Raw genomic sequence first — 16,901 nt, 5'->3', positions numbered from 1 at the left:
TTAAAATTGTCAATTTATTTTTGCATTTAAAGTTATGAAACATGATTCATTAAACATGTTTGTGGTTGTTACAGTAAAAATATAACTTTTTCTACTCGGATTTTATGTGTTTTGTCTGATTTTAGATCAATTGTGTTAATACAATATGTCAAAATGAAAACATAACTGTAAATTCAGACACGTGAGGTTGTGCTGAAAAGGATGATACCAAACAAGGCAAATAAATACTTTTTAAAGTTGAAATGTGGAGGAAACATCAAAAGGGTTAAACTTTTTTTTTTTTTTTAAAGTAACGAAATAGTTACTTTTCAAGTAATTAATTACTTTTAGAATCTTGTAACTCGGTTACTAACTCAGTTACTTTTTTTGAAGAAGTAACTAGTAACTATAATTAATTACTTTTTCAAAGTAACTTGCCCAACACTGCTGACTCGTGTGATTAAAGGATCCCCTCTTGGGGACACTCCCCCAGGACTTAAATCTGGGACTCTCCACCACTCGACATTAGAACTGACGAAGCTTCTACATGTGGCGGAAATTAGCTTTCTCCAAAACACCTCTGATATTAGTTTTGACGTTTTCCATTAAATGGATGGTTCTTAAATTTAACTTAATATCTGAGTTGTTTTTTTTGGGCAGCACGGTGGCACGGTGGTTAGCACTGTTGCCGCACAGCAAGAAGGTCCTGAGTTCAATTCCTCCACCAGGCCGGGGTCTTTCTGTGTGGAGTTTGCATGTTCTCCCCGTGTTTGCGTGGGTTCCCTCCGGGTACTCCGGCTTCCTCCCACCGTCCAAAGACATGCAGCTTGTGGGGATAGGTTAATTGATTAATCCAAATTGTCACTAGGTGTGAATGTGCGAGTGAATGTGAATGGTTGTCTGTCCCTGTGTGTTGGCCCTGCGACAGACTGGCGACCTGTCCAGGGTGTACCCTGCCTTTCGCCCTATGACAGCTGGGATAGGCTCCCGCGACCCTGAAAAGGATAAGCGGAAGCGAATGGATGGATGGATCTGAGTTTTTCTTAATTTTAGACTAGTTGTTAGTGGAATTTTTTCCACAGTTAGTCAACTAAGAAATTAATGGCCAGTAACATCCCTAATCATTACGTTTGGTATGTAGCCCACATGCATCATCGCAGCAGTACTCCCAAATGAGCTGTTGGACGGAGCTTCGTGTGATCTGCCTTTTGGCAAAGCAATTGGCTGGAAAAAGTCGACACATTCAAGGGATTTCATCACACCGTCACTACCTGGTGCCATGTTTCTCACAGTTAAAGTACTATTTAGTCAGCAATGTTCTGGTGGGAACGGATACCAAAGCCTGTCTTTAATCTGACATTTTTATTCAAAATGGTGAACTCATAAAAGACAGCTTTTTTTATTGGAACTTGCAAAAGTAAAAAACAATACTGGAACACACCTGTTGGTAGAATGCAACAAGGAACTGAAGAAAACAGAAGGCTTAAATACACACATGAGGACAATGAACAGGTGAACAGAATCTAACGAAACACAAAGGGGGAAGTAAAACTGGCACATGACTGATGGATTGGAAAGTAAGACACGTACACCGGGCATGGGATACGTAGGGAAGACTAAACAGCCGGTATTCAACAGACTGCTATAAGAAAAATAAACATGAAGTCAAACTCTGGGACTAGATCACAACTACGAACATTGAACTCCAGCATGTAATTCACAACATAATTACAAGAACACTGGAAATCAATAAGAAACTTTAAACTGAGAACAGAGGAAAATAAACTAAACACTGGATCAACGACCGAGGAACCGCACAGCTGATCTTATCCTTTTCTAATATTTCAATTACCTTGCAAAAAAATAAATAAATATAGAAATATTTTCACACTGTAAACACTGTTGGATACATTTAACTTAATTAGAAATTAGAGTTAAATTTGATTTATTTAAAACAGATTAAACTAACTACACAGCTACAGGTCAAGTGTATGGAAGCCCGTTTCCGTCACTAAATAAAAACAAAACAGCTAGTATCCATAACTCAAAATTTCGAGTTACTTTTCTCAAAATTTCGAGTTAGCTCTGCCAATCAAAAATATACGTGAATGAGGTCGCTTTCTTGTTACCCGGAAGCATATGGCGCAGAGGAACGCGCACTCAAAAACGGATCCCAACAAATTGGCGCTTTCGCGAGTACGTTTGCTGATAGTAACACCATGTGATTCAGCTAATAACACAGGGATTTCATCATTTGTGAAGCCAGGCTGAAAACACTCAGCAATCTGTGCATTCACGACTGGATGTAATACCGGTAGCTTAGCTGTAGCATTTGTAGCTGAGGCTTCAGCTTCCGGGTAACGAGGAAATGACGTCATTCACGTAGATTACTGATTGGCAGCGCTAACTCGAAATTTCGAGTTACTTTTCTCAAAATCTTGAGTTAATAAATTGGAATTTTGAGAAAATAACTCAGAATTTCGAGAAAATAACTCGAAATTTTGAGTTATGGATCCTTTTTTTTTTTTTTTGTGGCGGAAACGGGCTTCCATACAAGTGAGCTGGGTGTGGCTGGGTTGGTAGTACTTACTAGTGATTCCCTCAGACATGATGTCTGTCATCTTACAGCAGGAGGACACCATCCTCATGCTCAGCTTGTCCACCACCAAAACCTATAATAAAATCACACATAGCAAAGGAAACTACTATGTCTGATACTTAATGAATGTCTTTGTTTATCTTTGAATCACAGATATCCAACTTCGTATGAATAATGATGTTAATGACAATTACCTTCCATTTTCCTTTTTCTCTTGCCTTCTTGATGACGTTGTTCATTATCTCTGTAAACAAAACATTTTGTGTATATTGTACAGTTCAATCAAGAGTTAGAGCATTTTCACACATCAGGTCATAAATCTGCCAGTTGCCCATTTTTGATATTCCAGTCTTAATAACTAACAGACTAGTTTGTGCAAACCTAGAAAATCTGCTGCCTCATCCAGTTTATTAAGTGTTCGGCTGTTGTTGCTAAATAAAAAAAAAAACAGCTGAACTGAAATTGAAAATTTCCAACCTACAATTCCATTGTGACTGGGCCATATCATACCGTTCACGGTAATACCGGTACAATGTTAGGCAACGATAAGAAAATGAAATATCGCGTTAGAATATGGGTAAAACCCGCATGTGCAGTGCCTTTGTTTTCATACGCACATGGCCGAAAAAGCATGGTGGCAACGGAGAATGAGAATGGAGAAAGCGGATCGTTGAGTGAAACGGATGAACCAGAATAGGTTTGTAAAAATGGAGCCACTTCAGTGATGTGGAAGTGGTTTGGTGTTTGTCCGTCAGTCCCAAAGTCAAATGAACACTGCAGCGTCACTGAGAGTTAAAAACTGTCTAAATTCTTTCATCTTTAATAAAACGATCAGCGTTGCTGCTTTACCAGGTGTAACTATGAAGTTTAGCATCCAGGCATCCATGAAAACAGAATTTATTACATTTAACGGAGTTAGAAGTTAGCAGGTGGTTAACGGAAGTTAGCTCGCTAGTTTCGCTAGTTACCTAAACATGATATAGCATGTTCTGACTGAGAGATTTCTGAAAAAATTCAAATGTACAGCTCTGCTGTCACTTCCAACATAAATGAAGACAGGAAACTAAACAGCAGAGATGTTTGTAAAGTTACTGAAGTTGGGCTAGCTGCTATATAATGATGTGCTACGTGATCGCTAGCGACACAGCTATGTTAGCATAACATAAACAGTGAAGCTGCAGGATTTAAGCTAACACTTTTCCACTCGATAAAAGTTAATGTGAAGGTTCCTGAGGGTTAGAGACAAATACAGTCGCATGGCAGGATGCTGTAAACGCTAGCAAAGTTGTGGAGTTGCATTTTGTCTCACATCAATTATATCGTCAGTTATATCGTTATCGCAAATTTTCAAATCTATATCGTGATAAATATTTTTGGCCATATCGCCCTGCTCTAATTGTGACTTCTGTCCACCTTGGCTAAGTTTGGTCTTATAACAGAAATGTAAAATAAAATCTGGAGAGTGCAGTGTAGTTACAGTTTTGAGCGTCTTCAGAGAAGCGGCGACCACTGAACATCACATAGACATAAATGAGTATGCTGAGACAGTGACATATGCATTGGAGATGCCACCATCATCAAAACTGTCACAACATGCACTAACCAGAAGCCATGCTTTACTGCAGGCGTTCAAGAACTACTGAAAGCACGGGTTGGTGCCTTCAAGGCCAACGACGAGGCAGCGCTCAGACTGACAAGACCCGATCTGTGCTGGGGCATCAAGCTAACAAAGCCTGAGTGCTCAAAGAAAGTCAGTGATTACTTCGCCTGCTCAAGAGATTCTCAGCGAATGTGGCAAGACATCCAAGCCATCATTACAAGGCCCCGCCTCTCTGCCAGAAGCACTTAATTCATTCTACGCCAGGTTTGAGACTCAAAACAAGGAGCCAGCACAGAAAACCACCCCTCGCCAGACAAACGAGTGCTGTCCCTGTCCACGATGTGAGAAGGAGTCTTGCTAAAGTCACCCCACAAGCTGCTGCACCAGACAATATACTGTCCTCACAGCCTGTGCTGATCAAGGTTCAAGGTTCAAGGTTCTTTATTTGTCACATGCATAGTTATACAAGTATAACACACAGTGAAATGTAGCCTGACACGCTCCTCGACATGTGCAAAAATTGGGGGGGGGGGGTGTAGAGGAAGAACATTATATATATATATAGTATATACACTGGGTGAATGTGCAGTAGTAGCAGCAAGCAGGTGAATTCTGTACATTAATATGAATAGACATCTGACTATTTTACAGGATAGACAATATAAACATATTTAAAATTAAAGGAATTGAAATGTACATTGTGCCTTGGTTTAGTGTCTGGAAGAGTCCTGTCTCAGTCAATTATAGAGGATGTGAGAGGGCGGGTGTGTGTGTTTAGGGCACGGATGGCTTGGGGATAGAAGCTCCTCTTGAGTCTCTCTGTCCTTGCCCGGAAGATGCGGAACCTTCTACCAGATTGCAGAAGTTGGAACAGTTTGTTGCCAGGATGGGACGGGTCCTTCAGTATCTGCGCTGCTCTAGTCCGGCATCTCCTGGTGTAGGTGTCCTGAAGCGGGGGGAGAGCAATCCTGCAGCAGCGTTCTGCTGTACGGATCACTCTCTGGGGAGCTTTTTGGTCCTTCACACAGCTGTTCCCAAACCACGATGTCATGTTCTGTGTGAGGATGCTCTCCACAGCGCCTGTATAGAAAATCCTGAGGATCTTTGGAGAGACCCTGAACTTCCTCAGTTGTCGTAGGTGATACAGGCGCTGCCTAGCCTTTTTGGTCTGGACCTGAATGTGGGCAGCCCATGTCAGGTCTGAGGAGATGTGGACACCAAGATACTTGAAGGACTGCACCCTCTCCACTGGAGCTCCATTGATGATGATGGGCTTGTAGTCTCTGTGCTGACCCCTTCTGAAGTCCACCACCAGCTCCTTGGTCTTGCTGACGTTCAGCTGGAGGTGGTTGTCCTGGCACCACGATGCCAGATTCTTCACTTCATCCATGTAGGCCGCCTCATCGTCAGCTGACTGACGTCCGAGCAGACGTCTTCAACATCTCCCTGAACCAGTGGTTCTCAGTCTTTTTACATCATTCCTCACATGGCAGAAATATTATCCCCCCGAAGGATTCACTGAATCCGTCAGTAATTTTTGTTTTAAACAAACAACTTTCATTTCAAGCAACTAACTTTTGTCACTCGACTGCTTCATTCGTCTGCAGCACTTCTTCAAAAAAGCAACAAGTTAAACAGAATGTGAACATCGCCAAACATGGAAAAATAAAGTTCAGTCTTAGTCTTATAAAAACAAAAGATCCAGAAACTGGTGAGCAGAGATGAAAAATATATAATTTAGTGAGAGTTTAATACTACTCACTGTTAGTGGCTGCAGGGAGCCTGTTTTTGACGGCAGAGCTGCGGCAGGGCGTGATGGTGTGGACCGAAATGACAAAAAAAAAAATTCAAATTCTCTCGAACAAATGGGTCTGCCTTAAAAACCAAAATACAGCCCGATAACTTTCACTTACAGAGGTCGTGCGAAACAAATCAATCAAGTCCAACTTCACGTCCATATCGTCCAGCTTTTTGAGCAGTTGTCTCCTTTCAATATCAAACCTCTGGCAATTCAAGGAAACATGTTCTATTGTTTCCTGTTCCCTGCTGCAGCCACACTCCCCTGTACAGTGTTTATCTGTTAAAAACAATGTGCTATTTAAACCAGTGTGTCCGAATCTCAGTCGAGATATAATCGTCTCCTCTCTCCTGTTTCGGCCTGTACTTCTCATTTCCCCCACTTTCCTTTGGATTTTATAAAACCATCGCCCTTTCCTCTCCTCCTCCCATTGCTTCTGCCACCTTTCCTTCATTTTGTATCGTATTCTACTCTTGAGCTCCGTCCTACTCACACTAATATCTACCATCGGTCTCCTCGTTGCGACTTTTGCTGTCCAGTCTGTTTCATTTCCTTTAACTCCATGATGCGCTGGTATCTATAAGAATGTGACCATAAGCCCCATCATAACAAGTCTGAACAATGTTTGCTGGATCTCTATCAGAATGTCAGTCTGCAGTCTGAGTGACTGTCTTGCAGACCGGCCAGTGATGAGCTCGAGTCTGAACATATCACAGATCTTAGTGGTTTTGTTTCTTCAATCCACTGGACTGCTAACAATAATGAAACCATTTCTCCTGTGCACACTGATAAATCGTCACTGATCCTTTTCCCCACCTTGATATTAAACTCAGGAAGTATAAATGCTATCCCGCTTTGGTTGGCTGTATTCTTTGATGCATCTGTGTAGATTTTGACTATAATACTGATTAATATATTCCTGCACTGTATGTGAATTTAAGAGACCCAAAGCTCTTCAATTGTGTTTTCTCTTTTTCCCAGCACGGTTGGAAAACAGTTTTTGTCGGATGATCTTGACCACGTCCTTGTAAACTTGCCCAGTAAGTCAGTGTCAGTTGCTCTCTTCTTGTTTGTAATGGCATTTCCCCCATTTCTACCTGTACAGCTGCTGCAGATGTTGTTTTGAATGCACCTGTGCAGAGTCTTAGCGCCTGATATTGGATACTATCCAACTTACGAAGACTTGTTCTGGCAGCAGAATTATATACTACACACCCATAATCCAATACTGACCTAATCAACCCAGTATATAAAGCTTTTAAAGATTTCCTATCAGCCCCACAGTCAGTTCCCACTAAGCACCTCATTATATTAAAACTTTCTTGCATCCGTCTATTATTTTCTGAATATGTACAGTCCATGTCACCCTTTCATCAAACCACAACCCCAAAAACTTAAATTGTTTTACCCTTTCTAATGCTTGTCCATATAATCTGACCCTGATGTCAACACCAACTCTTTTTCTCGTAAAAACATTATTTAGTCTTATCAGCTGAGAGTTTAAACCCCCATTTATATGAGCTGTGATTGCCGCCTGTACTTTCTTTACCAAAAAGTCTAACCGTCGTCCTCTTGCCCACATCGCCCCATCGTCTGAAGAAAGTGAAAACCCCGTTCCACCCTCTATGTTCTTAAACACATCATTTATCAGCAGTGAAAACAATAACGGGCTAACTATGCTTCCTTGTGGCGTTCCATTTTTTCCATTTTAACTCCTCCCAATCCTCACGATAACTTGCCTGTCAGAACTCTTTAAGAACCGCTGCCCTGAGCCAAGCTGCTGTGTCACAGACAGCTGCAGCCTCGGAGCTCAAAGGCTGCCGCCCACTAATACTTACTCCAATCATCATGAAGTCAAAGCAAATCAACAGACGATGCGATCTCACTGGCACTCCACCTGGCCCTGTCACACCTGGATCAACGTAACGCCCACGTAAGAATGCTGTTCACTGATTTCAGCTCAGCATTCAACACCATCATTCACCAACAGCTGATCAGCAAGCCTGCCCTGCTCCACTGCAACTGGATCCTGGACCTCACTGATAGACCCCAGAGAGCACAGGTTGGAATCCAACACCATCACACTGAGCACGGCCCCCTCCCACCCTGCAGGCACGTGTGCTGAGACCGCTACTCTTCACGCTGCTGACCCACAAATGCACCTCCAGCTCCAACAAAAACTACATTATCAAGTTTGCAGATGACACCAGAGCGCTGGGACGATGATGATGCTGCTGCTTACAGAGAGGAGGTGCAACAGCTGGCACTTTGGTGCAAGGACAATAATCTATCTCTGCATGTTGGCAAAACAAAAGCATTGCTGGTGTCACAGCAGAGAGACCGCTCTTACTGACACCATCTGTTTGTTGTTTTCTTACCTTCTTTGTTTCTTTTAAGTAATCCAAGCACTTTATAAAGTGCTTTATTTATGAAGAGCTTTAAAATAGCCAGCACAGCATGAAAGTGTGGTACAGTAAATAAGACAATAGAATAAAATAAAAAATAAATAAATAAATAAAACACATAATGAATTAAAATTAAAACAGACCAACATAGAATCAACTAAACTAAACTAAACACCAACATCTCACGTGGTGTCAAAGGTCAGGGTGAAGAGCTGGGTTTTCAGGAGTGATTTAAAAACAGGCAGAGAAGAAGCCGTCTGATCTCTAAAGGCAGCTCGTTCCACAGTTTGGCAGCTGCTACAGCAAAAGCAGGATCTCCTCTAAGTTTACGCCCAGTCCTGGGTACATGCAGGAGCAGCTGATCAGCTGACCTGACAGAGCGGGTGTATGAGGCTGTAGCAGCTCAGAGAGATAACATGGGGCGAGGCCATGGAGAGCTTTAAAAGCAAATAAATGAATTTTAAAATGAATCCTAAAAGGAATGGGCAGCCAGTGACGTGGAGCTGAAATAGGAGAAATGTGCTCAAACTTTCGAGTTCCAGTTACAAGACGAGCTGCAGCATTTTGCCTCCTCTGTAGACGAGTAACCTATGAAGCACTGACCCCTTTATAAAGTCCAGCAGTCCAGCTGAGTGCTAACAAAGGCCTGGATCACTGTCTCAAAGTGCTGCTGTGACAGAATTGGTTTTATTTTAGCAGCTGCCAACGTGATTGAGCAGCTGGGGATTTTAATCTTAATGTTGACACCTCGGTATAATAAATTAACATGATTTTATAAAGCATGTTACTGGGCTTACACATAACTGTGGACATTCTTCAGTGTTAATGAGTTCATATTAAATGTATTTATTTGTATCAGAACAATTAGGTATTTTCTTTGATATCATGTTTCCAAGTAAACAAGCAGGAGCGTTCTCAATGAGAAACATTTTCAGAAATGTTCCTTCTATCTCAGACAGGAAAGACTAGAGAATCATTTTAACCTTCTTTGCATGTCCACTCTAGGTTCCTGCAGCTTTTAAGGTAAAGAAGAAATGTGGTGCTTGTTGGTGGCCTGGATCAATAAAGACATTCACATTCTTAAAAGACAATCCTGCAGACTGGAACTGGATGGATGAAGATGAATCATCATCATATACATCACCAAGAGATGAAAGCTTTGATGATCACGTTAAGATTAAAGTTTCTAAACTTTTTTAAAGAATAAAATGAATCAAATCAAATAAAAAATTCTAACTCTTGCTTGTTTTATTGATAATATTTTCCCATAACTTCTCAGTGATGTTTTCATCCTTGGCTGCTACGATTACAGTCCACATGCTATAAAAGTGACCTCAGTTGTATTTTTACTCAGTTGTATATAGAATTTGTATTCTATTTTTATCCTATTGTATATTTTATTCTATTTTATTCTACTGTATATCGTATTTTATTTTATTCTATTCTCTTCTGTACAGTTGTGTACAGTCTATTATTCGTATTGTATTCTAATTTTTGCTATATAACTTTTGCACTGTCCACTTCCTGCTGTGACAAAACAAATTTCCCACGTGTGGGACTAAGAAAGCTTATCTTATCTTATCTTATCTATTATAACTGTCTTCAGCCTTCTGAAACATGCAGTCAGAACAACATCTCAGTCAGGGTTTGGACAGTCCTGAGACTGTGCTTGTTAGGGTGATATCATAGCTCACTGTGTTGCAGCAATACTGATGAATGTTCTGTTCTTGTACTATGTGACCCAAGTGTAGCATTTAATATAGTGGATCATTACAGTTTCATAGTGAGGCTGTAGCACTGGGTTGGTATATCTACGACAGCTCTGCAGTCGTTTAAATCATATTTTGTATGTTTTTCCATATTATGCAGCGGAGTCCCCCAAAGGTCTACACTGTATATGCTACCACTAGGTCACATTATACTGGCATATGACATTTAATAAGACTGCTGTGCTGATGGCAGCTCTGCATTCCAGTGAGAGCCACTGATTGAGCAAACCTTTCCCACTCTATACACTGTCTAACAGATGTGTGCAAAGGTCCTGAAGTTAAACTAAGATGAAACAAAAACTGTTATTATTGGTTCAGAAAAGCTACATCGGGCATCAAGTCCTCTACAGGTCTTTTATGTACACATGTAAAATCAGTTGGGGGTAATTTTCCACTCTAATCTCATCTTTGAGAAACACACAAACATGGTCACAGACGTGCTGCTGCCACCTCAGGAATAATGCGAGGAGCCATTCAATGCTGAATTTTAGTTCTATTCAGGCATCACAGATGCTTTTATTTTGCTCTCGGTCAGAAGATTTTTAATACTCTTGTAGCAGGTATAAATCAGAAACTATTCATTTGACACCAGACTTTGCCAAATTGCAGCAAAGCTTATTATTTCACCTTGGTGCATTCACTGCGAGGATGCTGCTGACATGTGTGCAGCCACCTGTCCCCTCACCTGATTGGTTAATGTACTTTGGATACTTTTATTGGACTTTTCAACTCTGAGCAGTCAAAGCATGTTTTGCTCTAAGCCACATTCAAACAGCATTTTGATTATCATGCAAACACTTACGCCGATAGATGCATAACAGCGAATCTTCTGTTTGAATCAGGTTTGATACTTGAACTTTCACAATGGTCACAGCTCAGGAGATCTCCCACAGAAATGTAAGCACTGAACTGACGTCAGTGATTTTACATGTTTGGCTGTGTGGATGTCAAATTTGTAACATAAATCCTTTTTCAGAGCTTGTGTCTAATTTTAATTACAAATTATAACAATTTAACCATAAAATAGAAAATAATAGCAGTGCAACATGTATGAACAATACACTGATTAGACTTCAAAGTTATTTCCATATTTGCAGACCAATGACACGGGCTGAAGAACGACTGGTTACATTTGGTGAATCATAAGCGTCCAAGCTTCTGGCGCAGCTGTCGTGGTTTGAGTTCAATAGTCTTTCTAGTTTTGTATGTTTGTTAATCTTTGGATTCAGGTTCTGTTAAAGTTTAGTTTTCTTCTTTGCCCAGTTTGTTTTTGTCTGGTATTAAAATCTAATGTTTGACAATTTAAAACATTTCGTTATGAAGAATTTGCAAAACACTAGAGAACTAGGAAGGGAAAAAATACTGTTTTCACAGAGACAGAGTAACACAAAGAGACATTTCTAAAAGATATTAGTTCATTCTTTTTTCTTTTATTGTTTTTTAAGCAGAGCAAATCTAGTATTTCCCAATATTCTGTTAAAATGTGTCAAGGTTTCCCTTATTGGGGATTTAAGCACATGTCCAGGATGTGAGAATGAGCACGGAGAGACTGAGAGACAGGCCCACTGCAATTGTTGCCTCTAATCTGCTCCCAATCCTCTTACCCCATCCACTACTCCCTACTGCCCACAGCTATTTCTGTGTCAGCGGACGTGACATCACAGGAAAGCAGCATACATGGCTGCATCAGTGTGCGCACACACACACACACACACACACACACACACACACACACACTGATAAACACAAACACTTGCTCTCCAAAATAAGTCTACATATCATGTTCCTCCAAAAGGTATCGTTAAGCTTGAAGAGCTGCTGTTCAGCTGACATAAGCACATTGCAGTGACATGACAGTCACACAGTGAGGCCAGCCATCTCATGCAGGAATTTACAATAACTGTAAATGATCGATTTAGGCACATTATTTGTGACACAACACCTCAATGAGCCGATACACCTTTATCAGGTAGACCAAGCTACATGACGAGAAAAGCTATTGTCAGAGACACACTACAGTGAAGTCAGTGAATAGTCCTGTTTATCCAATTAGTCCGCTGGATTAGGTGTAAGTGCCTGTGGAAGAACGGAGCACCGCCTGACGGGCAGCAGGCACAGTTGGCTGTTGCTTCAGTTCTAGCTCTCCTATTCACTATTCTCTTTCCTGACAAACACTGTCATCATGTTGTACAGTGTGTTCATGAGAGACAACGTTTTGATGTTTGGGCAACATAAACTAAATCCCTCATCTATGGTCATGACTTTGGTCTGCAGACAGATAACCTGTTGGGCACTCCCTCTGACATCACAGCCTCACTATCATTCATTCTGATGTGACCCTTCACTGCTCAGATTCACCTGGAAGTTTCTGGACTCGCAGACAGTCTCTGTGATCACGACGCATTCTCAGATGAGAGCATGAATGCACTGTAATGTGAATACTTTGTTTTCTTCTGTTGAAGCATGTGTGCAGCTGAATGTTACCATTATTTTCTCTGAGGATCCTCAACCAAGGCAGCTGTGAGCGTTACATGCTTACAGCTGTCTAATTCTCTGCATAGATTTCAAGGTTTAAAACATGAAATTTCCACCCAATGAAACTCGACATAGACGATTTTCAGGGGATGCTCATGAGAGCAGGGGACGAGTCTTTGTGTCGTAAATATCGTGACGCCTATACCTGTGCTTTCATCCAACGACTTTTCTTAGGATTTAAGTACTTTACAGTATTGCATTAGTATTTTTCTGAGCGATTGTTACCTTGTGATTTTGTTTTTAAATAACACTTGATTTTCGGTTGTTTTCCAGCATAGCTGTCTCATTTCCATCACAATCTAAACAATACGACTGTTTGACAGCAACTGTCTGATTTTTGATTTTCTTTGATGAATTTCTTCAACATCCTTTAAATAGCCTAAATCTCTGTCTTTAAATGGAAATATGATCTGCATAGAGCTGTTATACTGGTCTAGAGTAAATGTCAGACCTTTCCTGTCCGTGTACGGCCATGTCACTGCTAACATGTATTTAAATTGTGACAGTATTTCAATAACTTGCACAGTCACTATCCAAAGGCTTGATAGGTTGTAACCAGTTTTATTAATATGGTTACTCAATGAGTTAGTGAAGGCGCATCACTGCCAAGTTCACTGAACCTCCCTTTAGCCGTTTGGGTGCGTGCTGTTTTTGGAAGTCTAAAGATGCGCTGGTGCGATTTATTAAGCGCAACTAACACAAATCGAAAATCAGTTTGGAATTACCAAACTGTGCTCACAACTACCGTGGAATCAATGCACGAGGGGAAGAAACAGGTCTGGGATAGTAAAGGCAGTATAAACTAAGGCTTCTTCGGTTATTGAGGCAGCCAGAGTCGGATCTGTCCTCCTCCACCTCTGGTCTTCCCCAGAGAATTATGTCAAAGCATTTAATCCGCACAAAGATTAGCGCGACCGGATTTACATCGGACCTGGGCTCCATGCTTTTACACTGACAACACAATAACGGGCAATAACGGCAGAATTTAGCAGAACACCAGCGAATAGTGCAATTAATTCACTGCCTGCGACACTTCAGATGTTATGAGCAGATGCTTTGCTCCAGTGATTCCGTGCGTCTTAGCGCACCAACATTTCATTAATAAAAAGTAAGGAGCAGCTCGGCCCCACGTTACAACAACAATCAGAATAAAAATAAGAATTAAATAAGAATAAATTTTTTTTTACTTTCTCCAACAATGGCTTTTAGTCCCAGCGGTGCCATGATGATCCCGTCAGTGCGCGTCCTGCTCTCCAAAGAAAACCGAGTGGAGCTATTACTACTGTAAAGCTCATCATAGTAAGTAACACCCAGTCGTTCCAGTTAAATTCAAAATAAAAGCCTCCAGTTAGGCGAGCATAGCAAAACAGGCTAAACGGGAGAGAGAGAACCTCTCCTGAGGGTTCAAGTCAAATCATGCAGGCGAGCTGGTTTCATGGTTTCCCTTTAACAAAATACTGAATAGCAAGTGTTCTAAAGTAAGTCAACTAATACATATCAACAACTCCTCCTTCATCCTAGATTTTGGAATAGGTAGAATAAAGTAAACTGAAAATGTGATATCCTGTAAGCTCTAGTTTGCTCCACCAAATAGCTTACAGGAGTGAAACTAACATGAAAATGGTCAAAAAGATGTGATGAGCAGAAAACGCTGAAGTTCGCTGCACTGAACTGCAACATAAGTGTAATCTGTTTGGACACTTTTGACTTAAAGGGGCTATATTGCAAACCAGGCAATATATTATTATTATTATCATTATTATTGTTATTATGAAAAATGTAAAGTAGGTGTTTTACTTGTGGATGTAAAAAATCTAGATTATCAGGTCAAGTTTTGTCCCTAAATTGTCAATTTCCCACAGACTGAAATTTAAGTACTTTTATTTTGAAACTCTGGAAAGCCTCGTCCGCGCCTCGATTATGAGCCCTTACATGAAAATGAAATAATGGATCGGGGATAATAAATCAGTATTAGGTATATATAATGTGAGTTTATATCTAATGTACATCAAGAGTTACTGAGATGATTATGGTATGATGGCGCACTTAGACGCTGTTTGGTGTCCACGCGAGGGCAGCAGAAGACAAGTCAACGCTCTCACGCGTACTCAGTGCAGAGTTACGCGGAATAGTAGAGATGCTGCAGAATATACATTTAACTTGTGAGTTCAAATATCCACAAATGTGAGCCAGAAGGACAGAGGAGAGTAAAATGTTTTATTTTGAAAAACAAATCATTTTACGACACTCTTTATTGTTTATTTGTTTTGTTTTTATTTGTAAATTTTCTACTGTGCTAACCAACCTGAACCAAATGTTTCACTCACCTTCAGTAATGTAGCTTTTCCAGTATCGCTGTTATGTTGTCTCAGATTTTTCGAAACGTGTTTGTAGAAGATATTTATCAATTGTTGGTGTAGTGAAAAATATAGTCTAAAATCAGGGGTCAAATGAGCTGTGGGCCGCTGCTGGCACTGTCGTCTCATTGGAGGGCCACTTTAGTGTTCAAGTAACACAAACAAACAAACAAACAAACAAACATCCACAAATGTTTCTGAAAATGTTTTGTTTGTTTTTTAAAATTCAAGTATTGAACGTGAACACAGATTCTTTTTCTTCCCTCTTAACTGAAGCCTCTCTGTCTGTGCAGACACTTGGCAGCGCTTCTGCCATCATTTTGTTCGCATTTAACAAAATATGAATGCAGACACAAGTGTACACATTAGTTTGCTTAGGGGAAGTTTATGTGGTTTCTTTGAGCGTGAGTCCATGAGATTGGTGAGTTACAAGATATTTCTTGTGTAAGAAGGAAAGAAGGAAAGCCTGTCTGTTTTATCGCTGGACATCTTCCTTTTACACGTTTTATCAATTTGGTTTTTTTGCCTGTCCCGTTTGGATCTTTAGCCATCAGAATTATTGTCTGACGGCCAAGAAAGATGCCCAACTGATTTACTTTACCAAGTGGATCATCACAGCCTTGCCATATTGGTCCATTTGGTTGACCTTTGTTATTATTATTATTTCTTTTATTTTATTTCAAGTTGTTACAGACGGGACAGACATGACTGGGGGATAAGAAAGGGAGAGAGAAAGAAAAACAGAGGGGAAGAAGGACCGTAAGAGAAGACACAAAAAACAAGGAAACAAAAACAAGCAAAAGAGAGCAACACAATAAACACACTAAACATGACACCACAGCAATAACCTAGATAACTGTAACTAACAGTAAATACTAAATATTGAATGTTATTGTGTAGTACGCAGCACCGACAAGTAAGAAATACGTATTTATGTCCATGTGCGTAATGTGCCACGGGTCACCCCAAGCAGCACCCTGAGGCTGTACGCTAAGTGGAAGGAAGGAGGCCGGGTGAGTGTCAGCACCACAGTCCAGGACGAGACAACAAACATCCACGAATACATCAGGAAGATGAGCCCAACCGACCGCGTGCTCAGTGAATACCTCAGGCAGCAGAAGCCCAGGAATGAGGAGGAAGAGGAGGAACCATCATGGAAGGACAGGCCCCTGCACGGTACCACCGGCAGATAGAGGAGGTGGCTGATATCCAGAAATCCTACCAGGCTGGACAAAGCTGGACTGAAAGACAGCACAGAGGCACTAATCATGGCAGCACAGGAACTGGAACGCCATAACCAAGTGTCCAGCATAGTATACAGAAACATCTGTGGCGAATATGGAGGGGATATGGGAATATGGGAGTCCTGAGGTCAAAATAGGAGACGCCCTCCAGCGTGGTGAAGTGGCCGAGCTAAGATCCTGTGGGCCGAAATGATATTTAACGACAGTAATTTTAATATAGTTTTAGAGGCAGGAACATGAATTCTTCAAACTCATTTTGTAATAAAACTGTAATTTATCATTTTGCTGTTTTCCTTCTTCTTCCATCTTCCATCAAACATTAATGATGGAAACGTTTGTTAATCAACATAAACAGTGTAAAATTACAGAAACAATTATCCTTCGAAGCTTTTCTTGATCTTATGATGTTTTCCATCGAGGTGAAGGAAAAGGAAAATAATAATGGTGATCGTGTTGGCCTCAGGATTTCTTTGTATCATGGCTACAGCCCTGTGGTCGCTATTTGCTGCGGTTGGCGAACAAGGTGCATTACCGCCACCTTCTGGACTGGAGTGTGGCTCAGTCAGTTTATACATCTATATTCTCATATAAACACCACTTGCTCTTAAAAACCCA

General features: G+C 40.8%; 1 protein-coding gene across 1 annotated transcript in view; it reads right to left on the bottom strand.

Annotated features, from left to right (window-relative positions):
* The window catches only part of stxbp1b (syntaxin binding protein 1b), a 32,144-nt gene extending 24,578 nt beyond the window's left edge, over positions 1–7,566 (bottom strand). Inside the window, exons 1-3 of the mRNA XM_085367686.1 lie at positions 7,539–7,566; positions 2,773–2,822; positions 2,570–2,651 (exon numbers count right to left, since the gene is read on the bottom strand). Of these exons, the coding sequence (XP_085223812.1) occupies positions 2,570–2,651; positions 2,773–2,822; positions 7,539–7,566 (160 nt within the window). The remainder of the gene's footprint in view (positions 1–2,569; positions 2,652–2,772; positions 2,823–7,538) is intronic.
* Between the last annotated feature and the right edge of the window lie 9,335 nt (positions 7,567–16,901).

The sequence above is a fragment of the Diplotaxodon limnothrissa genome, linkage group LG12, assembly GCF_057381915.1.
Source record: "Diplotaxodon limnothrissa isolate DT_005_m linkage group LG12, D_limnothrissa_male_GT1.1, whole genome shotgun sequence".
NCBI classification, from domain to species: Eukaryota; Metazoa; Chordata; class Actinopteri; order Cichliformes; family Cichlidae; genus Diplotaxodon; species Diplotaxodon limnothrissa.
This window is presented reverse-complemented; position numbering and strand designations above follow the sequence as displayed.